The 16,702-nt window shown below is 38.5% G+C and overlaps 1 protein-coding gene and 1 long non-coding RNA gene across 2 annotated transcripts in view; one reads left to right on the top strand and one right to left on the bottom strand.

Annotated features, from left to right (window-relative positions):
* Positions 1-16,702, bottom strand: part of LOC132984582 (uncharacterized) — a 76,150-nt gene that overhangs the window by 15,828 nt on the left and 43,620 nt on the right. The window lies entirely within an intron of this gene.
* The window catches only part of syndig1l (synapse differentiation inducing 1-like), a 40,135-nt gene that overhangs the window by 3,184 nt on the left and 20,249 nt on the right, over positions 1-16,702 (top strand). Inside the window, exon 2 of the mRNA XM_061052371.1 lies at positions 4,775-5,447. Coding sequence (XP_060908354.1) covers positions 4,926-5,447 — 522 coding nt within the window. The 5' untranslated portion in view covers positions 4,775-4,925. The remainder of the gene's footprint in view (positions 1-4,774; positions 5,448-16,702) is intronic.

Below are 16,702 nucleotides of genomic sequence, written 5' to 3'. Positions count from 1 at the left end.
AAAAAAAGTTTTAAATGCTGCCAAATTATCCTAGAAGGACTTGAAACTGCCACATCCGATAACTATGGGGAATTCAAACAAATTCATAGAAAAGTGATATTGAAGTAGTTCTCTTAGTCAATGCAGATGCTATTTTTAACTGGACTAAGCCCCTTTCAGCTTTATTTATCTAACACCTATCATATACTCACAAACATGATGTCCAAAGGACAAAAAACTGACTGGACATAAAGACAGAAATAGACGAAAATGGATGAAATTATAAATGACTAAATCAAGAAGAGAAAGGTAAAATAAAAATAATTCTAAAGTAAATAAACAATAAAAAAAAATACTACAATGAAAAGCAGGAACTGATATCAGTAAATTAAAGGAATGTAAAATTGTAAAAAGCCAAATTAAAAGCCAGATAAAAAATGTTGGTCTTCATTTCTTTAATAATACCAAAAGAGATTGCCAGCTTTACATTCATAGGCAGTGAGTTCTGTTCAGGGAGATGAAGAACAAAAGGCTGACTCGACAGTGCTTTAGTTTAGTGGAACATGTGAGGAACGATTAAAAGATGTTACCTCTGTCAGCTCCGTCGTCCCTTAGTGAAGTAAAGGACCGATGCTTGGCTCGTTTAATGCAGGTTACGAAGTCCAGGCTAATTTGGCATGCAAAATAGTAAAGGTGACTGAGTATAAACTTCCAAACCGTGTTTCTATATTCACAGACACACGAGACATATACATACTCGTACCTATACTGGAGTGGAGCATCAACTCAAAACATGGTATGGCATACATTACCCATCAGCCACACACTTAAAGGGACAGACTCGGGCCAGTTACAAAGAGACACTTCAAACGATCTCAGTAATCTGGCTGGAATATAAATTTAAAGATCTGTGGTGTATGGAGGAGTGAAGTCATGAATAGCATGTTAAAAAAAGTGGAGGAACTTACTAAAAACGTTATTTAAATTTTACCTGGCAGCCTTTGTATCTAAAACGAAGTCAGAGAGAGTGAGATTATTAGAATCTGTTTTATTCAAGCCTCTTCAATCAGCCGCTGTGAGACACTTTGGAATAGCAACATGCTGTTTTTATCTTTTAGTTTTAAGGCTGTGCCTCTTTTAACTGAGTTATCCCACTTCCAAATCTATACTGCGGCGTAGAAGCTTCAGAAGTAGCTTGTCCTCTTGCTAACTGTCTCTTGGATTATGCTAATGACATTGGAGCTTCAGTATTAATGAAGTAGTGATTTATTGATGTTAAAATGCTATTTGTAGCCCCTTTAACTTAAGTAGCTTTCCTTTGATTTGGAAAAAAATGCTTTCTGACATTTAAAAAAAAACATCAGAGACTCAAGGGAAAATTACGTAAGAGTGGTCTTTGCACCCAGTTGGAACCGATAAATTGAAAGCAGTACAAATTTATTTTAAAAGTGAAGTCAGTTCATGTCCTGTAAATCAGTTTTCATTATTCATCAAACCCACCCAGGAGGTCGCAGCTAATTTTCAGCTACAAATGATCACTTGGTGTTGGTAGGTACGAGTATTTTAAGGCGGCATTCTGGCGTCTGGCTCACCTTAAATACCAGTAAGCCAGACGCCAGAGGCCATCCTTCCCTTGAAAACCAGAAAACTAGCAGTGCATGCAGCATCCTTACTAGACCGCAACCTCAGCACCTGCTGGTATTTACTTTTTCATGAGAATTTGTAAGTACACACGATTTTAGTCAATTAATAAAAAAAACTGCATGAGTTTGCGAACCCCAGGGCTACATGTGGACCAAAGGGCGCTCTGGTGTGGAAGAACGGTGTCAGCATATTCAGACGCATGAAGTCTAACGGGGGAGGGACCGTGAAAACTTTGCAGACTGTCCGGTGCTTACTGCGCTTGAGGAAGCCTGGGAGCATGAGGCTCGTATTTTATTCATGGGGCAGAAAACATGAAGTGTGGCAAACATGAACCCTACGTTAGGGGAAATGAGAGAGAGAAAGAGATGATGATTTATTGAAAATGGAAGAACTCTTGTAGATACTGCATTCCTTTTTTTTCTTCAAACGAGTGTCTGACCTTATACATTAGCAACATTTTAGATTTATTTGTGAGCTTGTTATAAATAAGCAGATGTTGTGGAGCGAGATAAACGAAATGATAAAGAAAACACATAAATCATCCGTGAGAAGATTTATGTACAATTATTATCCTTAGAACCCGAAACTAACTAACTAACAAACTATCATCCATATCCCATTCTAACATGCTATATTCCATTATGCATAATCTTGTCTTCTTCAATTGGAAATACAATCTATTTGATTTGACAGTAGTGCACTTACTGAGCCAAACATCATTGGGATCAAGACCAGTGAAATAATCTGCTTTGGTTTAGTTCCTTTTTTTAAACGCTGATTAATCAGACAGAGGTTAAGGGTGACAATGGAGAAGCAGAGAGTTCAGGTTTTTTTTAGGGGAAATAGCTTGGAGGTTAAGTGAATAATTTGATTGTAAAACTGTATTTTAGTTAAACGTAAAGAAGATCGTCATTCCAGAGCTAATTTAAGACTATTAATAATCAGCTCTATGTTTTAGCATCCCCCAGAGCAACTATTTACCTTTCACTGCTGAGTTAGCATGAGTATAAGAGGGATTCATCAATGATGGCTTACCTGTGCCAGTTGGTGTCTTTTTGTATGGTTGTGTTTCATTATGTTTTATATGCCTGATCTATAACAATTGTTATCTCAACACCTTTGCACTCTCAATTGCACAATTTTCACTTGTTGGTGTGTTTTTATGTGTCAAAATTTTTTGACAAATATTTCTACCCAAAGGCCTGTATAGAATAGTTTGAAGTTTTAACCATGAAATCTCATCTTTTGTTCAGCCCAGTCTGTGTTGAGTTAAACTGAACACCTTTCAAAAAAAACACCTGAACAAAACCCAGCACATGTTATTTTGGAGCTACAGATATAGTTTAGTTTGGCTAATGTTAGCCATTGCTAGCAAAAATAATATTTGAGTTCGATGGCACCAGCTTTGGCTAAACAAGTCGGGTATGTTGGCATTAGCTCCAATGAAACAGCTTTAACTGTCACTGACAAGTGGAGATGAAAAAATGGTTACCGGATAGCGAGCAAACTGGGATTAATAGACAACACATCTAGGGCGCTGGTGGCGCAGTGGTTAATGCGCGCGCCCCTTGTATGGAAGCTGCAGTCTTCCAAGCGGGCGGCCCAGGTTCAAATCTGACCTGTGGCTCCTTTCCCGCATGTCATTCCCCACTCTCTCTCTCCCTGATTTCCAACTCTATCCACTGTCCTATCTCTCAAACAAAGGCCCAAAAAGCCCAAAAATAAATCTTAAACAGGGCACAAACACACTGATGGTTAGAAATTAGAAGTGGTCTTGCTGTTTGTGTTCACCAAACAGTATCCACCTTTGTGGAAAAAAGCCATGTAGGTCGTATTTGATCTATAGTTTAGGAAAGTGGTCTAAGGTCCGACAGTTACGTCATTATGTGTGCCTGATACATTCTGTATGTGTAGAGCAGGGGGATAGAGGGAACTGGTGTGCATGAGATCCAAACTGATGCAGCTTCTCTGGCCGGTCAGTCTTGTACTCTATGATGAAAACGTTTGTCGTGTGTCATACAGTGACATTGTTAACATTATTGTAAATGGGGTTTTTATGCATTTTAAATGCCAGTTTTGTTGGAATTGCTGTTTGAAAAATAGCAAATGATATGCTTGATCCCCCCCTTTGTATTCTTATTTATAGTTGGAAGCTTTTTGGCAAACAGCCCCAATTTCTTTTTTTTGAGTGTGATAATCTCATTCAGAGGGTGCTAAATTCTGGAAGTGAGTAATGGCCATAAATATTTAAATTCTAAAAGAAGCAGATTACCTTCTTATGATTGACTTCTTTTGGGAATTAATGATAATATAAAAATCAGTCTGAAAGACGTTGTTAGGGCTCTTTTCAGCCTGTTGCACATGGTCTAAACAAGTGTGAGCTTTAGTACATTTACAGTAGGGTGTGTCCAACCCCTTTTTTTGATGGTTAAATGCTTTGCTATCTTTGTGCAGTGTATACGACCCAAAACATTCTATTACTTACTTAGTTATCATTTATATGGGTGTTTTGGGAGAATATCAATCAAACCAATCACAGCAGTACCTCCAGTTCCCTTGAAAAGTGAGATGCACCCTTAACAAGCACATTGCTGTATGTTGCAGATTTATCCTATTTTTCAAAATGGTTAAAGTCAAGTCTTGACTTTGACTTTTGTCTTTTCTTCACAAAAGAAATGTGACACGCAACCTGTCAAACTAATGTCAGCATAAATTAATTCATACAGATATGACACATTCCTGCCCTGTGAGCTTTGTGTAATATTAACAACAAGCAAATTATATTAATGTGAAGGGGCGTGCTTTGATGCATCGCTGTCATTACTCTGGTATCTAAGCTTGTGTGTGTGTGTGTGCATGTGTGTGTGTGTGTGTGTGCATGTGTGTGCGTGTGCATGTGTGCGTGTGTGTGTGTGTGTAACTGTATCCAGAGTGAGGAAGCAATTTCAACTTAATTAAATCATCTGTGGGTGCAGCGCTTGACAGGCAAGATGCTGTAAAAGTTGTAGCAGCCGCAGGAACGACGGCTCAACTTTGATCTTATGTGAGCAAGTGTTGGGTAAACTGTTACTTGCTGGTATATGTCAAATAACATTTTTACTCAAGTTCATAAATTGACCCTGAAATTTGTCTTTTTCTGTTTCCCCTCCAGATTCCCACTGCTGAATGCCATCCACACACTTTAATTGACATCAGCAGTGCCACTGAGAAGTACATCCTGTCTTATTCCACCTGAAACTTTAAATCTAACGACCTAACATCACAGAGAAGCACCACCCGTTCATCTTTAGGCCTTGGTTATTATGGAGAATCTCAGTGAGCTCCAGAACCCATTGTTGGACAAAAACAGTAAGCACATGGTCAACGGTTATGGGGGCGACTTCCCAAATAACCAGTACCAGGAAAATATTATCAATTACTTTGCTGGAGGAGGAGGAGGAGGAGGAGGAGGAGGTGTAGGTGAGGGGGGAGGAAAAGTGAGTAATGGCAACGTAGGGAGCGTAGGGAGCTGTAACACCAATGGGAAGATAAAATCCCAGCAGCTTTTGGACGCCACCTCTCTGCATCTGGCGGTGGAGGCGTTCTACAGGCCAAATTTTATCCTGTACAAGGAGGACAGCAGCAGCATCAAAGCTAAGGAATACAAAAGCGAGTGCTGCGAGACCACCTTCACAGAGAAGAAGGCGAAGGAGGCATCCAACACGGCAGGGGCTGACACGCCTGGCACGGAGGATCCCCAGGCCAAGCTGCTGGAAGATGGCGAACACGTCAAGATCCAAACCGTTTCCTACGAGGTGGAGGAGGAGGAGTATGTGGAGTATGAGGTAAGAGAGAAAAGGCTTTAGATCAAAGGAATGATGCAGGAAGGCTTCAATTAGAGGCTGATAAGATCCGATTTAAATAACCTGTTACGCATGCGGTCGTAACCGAGAGCTGGATGCTTGCATCATCATCCATAACATTGCATGGACTGTCAAGGACGCTCAAACTCTCTAAAGAAACCCATACAGGTGAATTTAATTACATTTTAAGTTTCTCCTGGGTCATGGAGAAACTTTTGTGATTGTAATGTTTTCCTCTAAACCAGGGGGGTACCTGTTGTGCATTTTATGTGAACGTTTGTTTCCCCGCTGTGTTTGTTTGCACACATGTATCGTCACATGTTTGGGCTCAGTGCCTGAATCAGACTGGCATTTAACTGACCACAAATCCCATACAATCCACTGACCTTGGCCTCAATTCCTGACTCTAAAAATTCATTCGTTAGATAATAATAAACCGCCCATGCCCGCCACAGCTGGGGATATTAGGTGCTACAGTGCTACAGCATTAGCCACAGTATTTTCACTCTCAACTGGCATCGCCAATAGTACAAAGCACTCCAGAGGATTTAGGGGATTGGGCGGGCGGAATAGGGTTTTGAGTTCGACCAGTGGCCTGCAAGACCTAATGGACTGACTGCCACACACCCGCAAGTCCACCAGAATTAACCTGGATTTCTGTGATAAACATGTAGCTGCTGAGACGCAACGTGACATGGGTACATATAGGTGGCTTTAGTGTTCAGAGAGAAAGTTGGTTTTCACATTGTGAATAAAAATATAGACCAGAAACATGCTTGCTGCGGTAAGATAAAGGGGATATGCAAATGCTAGAGAGCAAACATTTTCCAGCTGCTCTTTTTGTTCCAATGTATTTTTTCTCCTCTGTAGAAGCACTAAACATGATATCAGGTGAGTTAGAAACAAAGTAATGCTCCAACTGAGGGCTCCCGATAGCCGTTCAAAGGTTAAGTGTGCACATAACCATACTGTTCATATATTTCCACACACTTCCTGTTCACAAATGAACAAGTACATCAGAAAGCATCATCAAGCCCCACGGCTGTTTTTTCAGATATAAAAAGGAATATACACAGTGGGACTCATTATGGAGCCTCCCAGCAGCAGACCATTGACACCACAAAGTGCAGCTCCACCCCCCTGCCCACAGTCTGACACAATGCAAAGACCTCATAAAGGAAAGCTCTTCTGCTACAGGCAGCTCAGCTCTTCATGTATTTATTATGCAACCTGAGACTGAATTTTCAGTTAGCATGTAAAAATTATTTTCAGTGTTTACACTCTTTCCTTTTAATTCTCCCCCAAGGCATTATACATTAGCAGGTTGGGGCAAAATGTAGTTTTGTGGTTTCCTTTGGTTTCAACACTAATTAGCTTTAAGGTGTCCCTGTGGAGTTGTCTTGTAAACAAACAAAAGTTATGTTATCTGAGATGTGTGTCCTTAAGCTGCCTTTAAATAATTACCTCTCTTGTAAAAATTGTTTATCTTATGAACCATTGGATTTGTGCAATATTTAGCCTCCTGCTCTGTGCTTAATTCTGTTGAATGTCTTTAAACATTACTGTGATCAACTGTTAATTAGATGAATAGCATCAAACTTGTAGCAGAAAAGTGTATTTTTTGCCCACATGCCAGCGTGTGCAAGCATGGTGAGCATAGCCAGCATGATGTCACCCATTGGTCTGTTAACTGCCTTGATTGGAGTTTGGCATTTGGCCTCCTCCATGTTTGTTTTCTTGAGACAGAAATGAGCATATTTAATATTTAGGAGAGGAGCGAGCGGGTTAGCAGACTCAAAGAAGAAAGCAGCTTACAGTCTGTGCTTCTGGCTGATTTGCTGGTGAATGACTGAGTTAATCATCATTTGTTCTACAGATAGAGATTCAGACTTGTGCATTGATCTTAGAGAACTTGTGGGAGGTATACAGCAAACTCACCACCTGCTTGACCAAATCTCTGGTGAGAGAGCGGCGGGTGAACAAGACATACCGGACATAGCTTAAAACAACTGATCCCCTCATTCCTGTGGCCTCTGTACTATCTGAGGGCATTGGTTTCAATTCTAAACACCCTGAGGCTGCTGTTGGTTATAAAAGAAATGACATTTTTAATAGTTGTTTAAATGATACAGGATGGGTAAACCTATCAGTTGTGTAAGTCAGAAAGTGTCATTATGGACTTGTTATGCTCTTAATTACACAACAGTAATGCAAGGTTAATGATATGTTCTTCTAATTGAATTCATTTCCATCTAATATTAAATGTAAATTCAACTTGAATGTGGTTCTGCATGAATGTATGTGTTGAAGTTCAACTAAGTTTATGTTTCTTCCAATGCAAATAGACATCGTCTATTCAGCACATTGGGGCGTGTGTGAGTCTAGTACTACAACACTACATTCAGTTGTTCTTCAAACAGTTTTTCTCTTTATTGTGGAGGTACAAAGACAGAAAGAAAGACATACTGGTTTAGATAGTAAAGGCTTCCTCACAGGGGGATGAGTTTTGGAGTGTGACAAAAGGATGGTACATGACAGGCTATTTTCTGGTGTAATCTAAACTGTTCAGTATTTTAGAGTTACACAGCAGTTGTGTGTGTGCGAGTGTCTGTCTGCATTGTTTGAGAGAAAGATTTGAGAAAACTATCTCCTTTAGGAATAGAGAGCGTCTCTCTTCCTTCAATAACAGCGAAAAGAGAAACTCTCTTTTGCATGGCATGACGTCTAATGTCTTTTATTTTGATTGATGAGTTGTAGGTGGCTTGGTGTTACTTTAAAGAACTGTTAGCTCCGGTGCATGTCACATAAGAGGGCTACATTTCTAGCATTTTGTATCACACTGTAATTAATGATATTTTTAAAGCTATTGCTTTTTTTTTTTTGCTTTTTGACCGTGCACATCGCATTTAACTTATAAAGCACTGCTCAAAGATGTCTTCACATTGACACTAAAACATGTTCACACCGGCATTTTAATCACTGACATCAGTGATGTAATCACTATGATTACATCATTTGCTTGTGTGAGTAAAGTACATTTGTGCATATATTGTTTTTATTCAGTCTAATGTGATGTCTGCTGAAGTGTAACGGAATGGAGACCTTGAAGGTACAAAATAAGTAAATGAGATAAGTTTATGATCTGGTTTTCCTCAGATGAGGTAAGATATTCCACATTAATAACTGTATAACTGACTCTACATATATGAGCATTGTGTTAAATTGGCTTCTAGCTGAAAGTCAGCTGCATGAATTTGTTCTAACAAGGCCTATAGGGACATCTTTAAGACACTGAGCTGATGCTCCTTTCTCACACTCCACGTCTTTCTGTGTTTAAATCTCCGTCTATCCTCTCCGTTTTTTTCTTTATATGCAGCTTCTCCTTAATGAATTGTATTGATTTAATAAAATGAATCAGTAAGGTGTAATGTTTTTTTCTTGATTCAGCACAAAACTCTCCGGGGAAAAAAAAGTTTGTGTCCCTTTCAATTATGTTCCTCACTGATCCAGTTGCCTGATTCAATCTTGTTTGAGGACTAATCCATAATCATCAAAAATTCTCTGCAATGTGGAATGAAACAGCCATTATTAATGCATATTATATTGTTTGTCTGAGATGTTTTCATCATTACTTTTTAAGTAGATGAGAAAATAACAGTGACAGTTCCAAAAAGTTGAATACAAACTGAGACTTCATAGAGATTTGCACATTTTTCCAGAATCCAAAACACGTCTCTCTCTAGAGCAGAACATTTGTCAATATAATACAAGATGTAATCTGCTCCTGGTATATTATAGGTACCAGATTTATTATTTGTTGACATGGCCTCTGTTAGACTTGGCTTCATAAAGTGACAGAAGGATTTTTAGAGGTACAGCCTGCTATGGAAGAACGCCACTACTCACCAGCTGTTAGGTACGATACTGGAATTAAATAATAAGCTTTAAATCCTCAAAAACTCGTTAAAGGTCATCTACTCCATGTGGTAACAAGATGCTCTCGTTTTGCTTTGCCTCTTTTTTTTTTAAGGTTCATTTTTGAGGCCTTTATGCCCTCTTTTAAAGACAGGACAGTCAGAAACCGGGGAGAGAGAAAGTAGGGAATGACCTGCGGGAAAGGAGCCACAGGTCGGATTTGAACGTGTGCTGTCTGCTTTGAGGACTTCAGCATGCGTATATGGGGCGAGCGCATTAACCCTTAGCCTACAGGCGCCCTGACTTTAACTTAAACAATATAAAAGCAGAGGGTTTGGCAGAACTCGTCTAAAACAAAATGAAAAAGGATAAACTGTAGAAAAGGAGATCTAAGAAAATGTAATGGGTTTGTTAATTAATAAAAGCCTCAAAAGAGGATAAGTTTAATCTTACTTTAAAGTTGAGTAGCTGAAAGGAAAAAAACGACTTTTGTCTGTGCACCGAAAACATCTAATTACAAATTGTTGTTTTGATTCAATAGATTTCTGCTCAATTAATTCTGTTTGTTATGAGGCTTTTCGTGCCTTCAATCTCAAAAGAACAACTTCCTTTGTTAGTTGATAAATCATGTGTTTGTGCATCCTAACAATTATGACAGTTTTTCTCTCTTCCTCTCCTCCCTTTCTTTAATAACTTGTGTTGACGTTTGAGCAGAATATCAGGGAAACAGAAGCAGAACAAAGAGGCTCCATGATGATAAGCATTAGGCCTGCTGAAGTGACCAAAAGCAAGACACTGGATCCCTCTCAGCTGCAGGGTCACATCAGTGCACTCTGCCCTGATGAAGAAGATTAAAGCTTAAACAAAATCTGCCATCGGGCTGACCAGCGAACACAGAGCTGAACACTTGCAATGTTTGAGACCTCTTTGCTGGACAACCCAGAAAATCTGGTCTCTTCTTATCAGCTCAAGCTTGAACAAATGTACAGTGAGCACTGGGGGTCTGCCAAGTGGTAAAAGGGTAAAAAGGTTGTGTTTGTGATGAGGGAAAAAAAAAATCAACAACAGAACATACAACTGTCCGCTTTTGTCATACTAAAGAGAGTGTACGATGGAATGCAGGCATTTTTCTGGTCTTGGTGTCGGAGTTGTCAGAAAACTTGCAAAACTTGCAAATGACCTTAAAGTGATGTCTCAGTCTTTTTTGATTAGTTGGACATTTGATGCATTGCTGCAGAGAAACAGCTCTGGCTGTGAGAAGACAGTATGCTGCCTGCTTGTCTCTTTGAACCTGATCGTCTGTGAGTGACAGAAGTTAGATCATGTTCTTCTATATTTGGACTCATAGGACAAAGTGAGTGCATCTTACAACAGAGGAGACTGCCAAGAAAATGGTTGAAAAAAAGGAAGGGCAAGGTTTATCCATTTTTTAAAAACCATTCATTTGTTATTAGTTGTGGAAGCCTCGGATTCAGGAACTCAATGAGGTTACTGAACCAGCAGGAATCGATTTACCTTGAGTTTACAGACAAAGTAAACAAATAAAAATAAAAACATTTTAAAATATTTAATTTGGTTCCCCTTGGAAAAACAACCATTATGTTTTCGGTGAGTTGATAAGAATACAACAATGTGCTAGAAGTAAAGAAAGAAAGGAGTTAATTTTACTTACTTTATATAAAAATAAAAATACATAAATTAATCAATTAGACTTACATAGCACCGATTAACATAAAGAGCAGATCTTGAATATAGTCTGTTATAGTATTTACAGAGAACCAACATGTATCCACCATGAGCACAACTCTTTGCAGCTCTTTGCAACACTTAGCAAAGTAACAGTGGCAAGTCGGACAGAAACCTTGAGCAGAACCAGACTGTTGAACAGCCGTCTGCAGCCAATCTGTTGGGATGCTTATTAAACTAAATACTGAGTTGATTGAACTCAAAAGTAGTAGTATTTGTTTGGCCCAATGATTCCTCTCAGTATTCCAAGAGTACAATCATGTTCTGTATTATTGTTTTTGACCAACAACACCATTTCTAGAAAAATTAAGATTCATTTTTATTTCTATTTTTTTCTTTTATTGTAAATTCAGAAATTTAAAAAAAAGTACAGGCTCAGTTTTATTTCAATTAAGAAGTCTTTATTCTACAGAAGAGGATTAGGGCTACTGAAAAGCATTTTTTTGGGCTGCTGACTTTTTTTGGGCTGCTGACTTTTTTTTTCTCAGAATTCTGAGAAAAACAGTCAGAATTCTGAGATTAATGTCAGAATTGTAAAAAAAAAAAAAAAAAAAAAAGTCAGAACCTCAGTGGCCCTAATCCTCTTCCGTGTCATTCAATATAACGACATCAAAGTTTGGTCCGGTGATGTCGGGCTGCTACATGAAGTGTATGCGTATACGTTTTCTGTTTTTGTGTGTTGACAGTATTGTTTGTGTTTTTTAAAGAAATAATGCAGAAAACAATGCTCATGGCTACATCACATGGTTGAATAGTAGACTGTACCCAAACAATGTTATTTTAAACACTCTATTGTCTATCAGACAATGATCCATAATATAATTTGTTAGCAGAGAATTAAAATGCTAAATATAATATGCTATTTGTGTTTAATATCAAATATTTAAGAAAGCAGCTCGTGCCATATTATTGTGAATGGGTGTAAAGTATATAATTATAAGCAATATAATTTATTAATGCATCACCCGCAGTATTGATATTTAATATCAGTCAAAATCCACGAAACCCTTTGTTAGTCTGGCTCTATTGGAAATGCCTCACACTTGACCACATTCTTCTCTGGATTTCTGGAATGACAGAGTTCACCTCTGAACATACAAACTAAAAACAGAGATGTAGGTGAAATGCATTTTACAAACAAACGTAGGATTGATATCAGCAATGCTTGTCTTAAATATTGGGTTTGATATTTTGGTAGAGGAAGGGTTATAACTTTTGAGATTAAAGCACCCCAGCTGATGAGACTGGGGTTTATGCATTTATCCATGAAAAAAAATCACCTGCATGAAAAAAGCACTTGAGGGATGAAACCGGCTTTTTTCTATTTGTCTACCATCTGTTACACCATCCCCAGTGCAAGAAATCTGCATTTATCAGAACATTTGTTAGTCAGATAATAACTTGAGCATGTGGCAATCCTGCCCCATGTGCACATTTCAATAAAAATGGCCTCTTTTTGTTTCTCTGATTGAACGCTTTCAGCACAGTCAGTGGCATGTTTAAATCATGGGCTTGGGTATGAAATCAATAAAATGATTAGTTTTAAAATAAGAATATTTCTGACTGCCCTCTACCTCACCTCTGCAGCAGTTTAGATCAGACCAGGTTTATTGCAGGCGTTATCTGTTCTTACTAAATCTGAGGGGACATGAGCGCTCATGTCTTCATTAAATGTAAAATGTAGCCATTCTGCAGTTCACTGCACACATATCGTTCCTTTCAGAAGGGTCCAGCACCCGATATGAGCCTGTGTCATATATTCCAGTGAAATCTTTCAGAGGTATCCCCATTTCTCATTAAGCAGTAAATGACAAACCGGTCTCTCGGATCACTTCAATTCAGCTGTAAGCGGGTCTGTCCAATGGATTTAAAGCATGCTCTTCTCTCCTAACTGAGGATATTTTTCCAATGGTTTGGTGTGTCGGTCTGAGTTATGGAAATCCTAAACTACACTCACTGGAAATTGTGGTATATCCAAGGACATAACCATATAAATTGCTGAATAAATTCTGTAAACCTACCAAGGTGAAATAACCCTTGTGTCTTATCCTTGTTTCCTTATCCCTGATCCCAGAATGGATAAAAGGTGATTAAACAATTCTGAAAATCAAATACAGACAAAAAAAGACGAAAGAATCCTCCAAGCAGGGCCGTTACCAGGGTTTAGAAAATAGTGAAGTCCAGAATTTCTTCTCTTAATATCGTATTCAAAGTATTTCAGGGCATGCAAAAATGAGACCCAAGATATACACCTGACTGACACAAACACACACATTTACTTTCCATGTATACAGTGAATGATCCACGGATCTCATGCAGCCCACACATTGAGGGGTGATCTGAACGGAGTAACCAACATTATCCAGAGCTGCTGTTAGATCTCATATAGCTGTGGTTCTCAATCTTTTTCTTAGATAAGATTTATTTTTAACAGTATTGATATAATCATATGAATACTTACACAAATGCGGCCTTGAGAGTAGTAGTGTGTCTGCACTGTTCTAGCCCTGCAGAATTTCTTACGTTTATTTGTACAAGTATAGTCTTTGTAAAGCTTATATATAATTTAGTAGGACATTATTTCGTTTTACTTGAATGGCCGGCAAAATTCAAATTCATACATAGCAGCATTGGCAAGAATTTCATTTCTTCATTCATTCATCTATTTTGGTGCAATGCTATGAACATGTCCATTTAATTGATCTCCCATTTTTTAACAAGCTGCAGGAGAGAGGTCCGAGCCCTAAACACTCCATCAACCTGAGTGCTGTCATTAATGACTATTAACTATTTGGGATGAATAGATTTACTAAGAACAGTGGAGACATTTTTTTAGCTTGTAGGTTACATGATTGGCGCTGTCAATCTTGGAACTTATCTGGCATGATCTGAGAACATCATAGCCTCTGGGAGTGATGGCCATCTTTTCAGGGTTTCCGGTTTAACCAGCAGTTGGTGATAAATGATACCGGCCAAGAAGTACTTTTTCCATGCATGTCAGATCACAAATGATCTTGAGGATCAAAATGAGTGGAGATAAGATATCTTAGAGCGAAAAGTTAGCTGCATTTTCGTGCAGATCTCTGTCAATAAACTAGCTAAATCATCATTTGGTGTCCATAAGGGTTCTGGGATTGTAATATGATGTGTTGTGTGTCACCTCTTTTGCCCCACACAGACTGTTTTCCTGCATAAAGGAAATGCCCATTGACATGCAAATCTTCTATCCAATAAAAACAAAATACCCACCAAAAATAATATTAAAGAAAACATCACATTAAACTAGGAGGTTTAATATGAGAATCAATCCATGATAATGGTGCAAAGGAGGATCAGGCAGTTCAGCCTCTAAATGTGTTTAATTCCAGATTTACAGCCGTCACATTTAGACAGTTTATCACTCATTGTACTGTGAATATTCAACAGAGTGGTGGAGGAAAAACTCATCCGCCCACCACTGCAGAGACTTCAGTGTAAACACCAGCAGCAGCTCTTTAACCGTGCACACAGAGTTGGCAATGTTCCCAGGGAAACTGGTGAGGGATTTCTGTCACAATTACAGTGATTGATACAGGGTTGATTGGTTGTCTCCGCTCTCCTTCTGTCTGCCCAGTGTGAGTGGGAGATAGCATCTGTAGCAGGTATTCTGTTTTTTAGTAATCCAGTGTTTATAACTCATTTTAGAAGGTCTGCATCTGAAATCTTAATGCATATTTCTCTCCTAGAATCCATTGGTTGTGTCAATAATGAAAATACAGCTAGAATAAGAAGTATGATCTGAGGCTGCTGTTACACCTCCACACACAGCTGGCAGGGAAGTGGGTGTTAATATCGAATAGACTGTTTAAGAAAATGAAAGAACTGGTCGGGCACAAAACCCCGTTCCACATCCAACATCCCGACCAGGGGGAATGGTGCTAATGCTTTTTAAACATCCATCAAAAAGTTCTGACAAATTATACTGACAACCCAAGACTTCTCTGGGATCATATTTTGCATGTTGAATTAAGACGCACAACATGTTGCATTGTTGAAGTAGTTCAATGATACAGTGGAGACTTAAAGGTACAAGTAGCCCCAAACTAAACACAAATCTGAAAACACAGAATTAGAGCCTGCTAGCTCTCTCTAACAGAATGACTTGTTGGAATCCATACATTTTTGTTGCACCAGTTAACTGATCATTATTTAAAATAACCACTAGAGAAAAAAACATTACAAGAATCTTCTATTAGGGTGAATCTTCTTTCAATAATTCATATTCCAGAAATAGTCCTTTAAATGAGTTTAGTTAACAGTAATATGCAACACCTTACAACCTTTTCACCTCTAAATTTTCAGTAAACCTAACATTATTTACCATCCTGCCCTCTTTAAGCGATACTGATAACTGGCTGTAATGCACTGTGTGTTTGGATCCATGTGAATCTAAATGTGTTACCATACTGTACGTTACAATTTACCATCATCAAACAGTTAATGAGGTTTGCTGCATGGAACCTTTATTTTGTGACATGCTGTCCCATCCTTGTGTTCATAATTTGAAATGTAAAATTCCGGGCTAGAATGACTGATGTAAGGAAAAAGAGTTTTGGCAAATAAATAATTTTTGATTTATTCCCCCTATTTTTTTCATGCAATTCAAGTTACCAAAGAAGACATGAAGAAGAGTGTTATCTCTCTGCCAGGCTTCACTGGTGACTCTTTAGTGTCTCAATGGCTGCTCAGTGTATTGAAAACTGAATAATGAGAGAGATGCTTCTCTAGTTCAGTGGGTCTTCAGGAGTATCAGCCCTTTGAAGGTGATTACATGTTGCAAATCGGAGCTGTTCTAGAGGAACAGACATGTTTAGATTTGTCAGCAGTCTGTTGGATTAAAATGGATTTACCTTTAAAAAAAAACTAAAGGGAGGGGATGTACATATAATCAGTGGGCAGTTATACCTTGGAGCTCTTCAGCCTCTTAGCCACACTAGTCTGCCAGGTCACCTTCTCACGGGGTGTGAATATATAACGCAGACTTATAATATTGTATTAAATGTCTATATGCTCAGGCTTATGGAGGGCCTGCTAAATTATAGATGTTAGCAGCTTGAGTCTAATGGAGCTGCCGTCTCAGTCAGAGGAGCACTTTATCAACATGTAGGATGGTGTAGGTTTTGCTAATGCTATTGAAGAAATCCCTGAAGTATAGAGCATTGATGATTTTTCTGTTGTGTGGAAAGGCGATGGCTTGAGTTGGGCATAAATACCGTATATCAAAGCTTATTTTGATTATTCTATCCGGTACCATCTGCAACACTATGCTTGATATGACGTATTTCAAACACACTTAATATTGTCCTTAACAGGCCACTGAGGGATGAGGAGTGAATTGGATCAAGTTCAGACGTGTGTTCTTGAACAAATTTAATGTCGAATTCATGTCATCATTTTGGATATGTCGATCCATTTATTCAACTTTTCCAATAATGATAATGTCAGTGATATGAGGATTCCACTTATCCAAAACAATTTACAATACAATAGACGATGATTGATGCCACCAGCAAAAAAAGTGCTATCTGATCTACTTA

Source organism: Labrus mixtus, chromosome 12 (genome assembly GCF_963584025.1).
Source record: "Labrus mixtus chromosome 12, fLabMix1.1, whole genome shotgun sequence".
Lineage (NCBI taxonomy): Eukaryota > Metazoa > Chordata > Actinopteri > Labriformes > Labridae > Labrus > Labrus mixtus.
The sequence above is the reverse complement of the archived record's forward strand: the minus strand, read 5'-3'. Positions and strand labels throughout refer to the sequence as shown.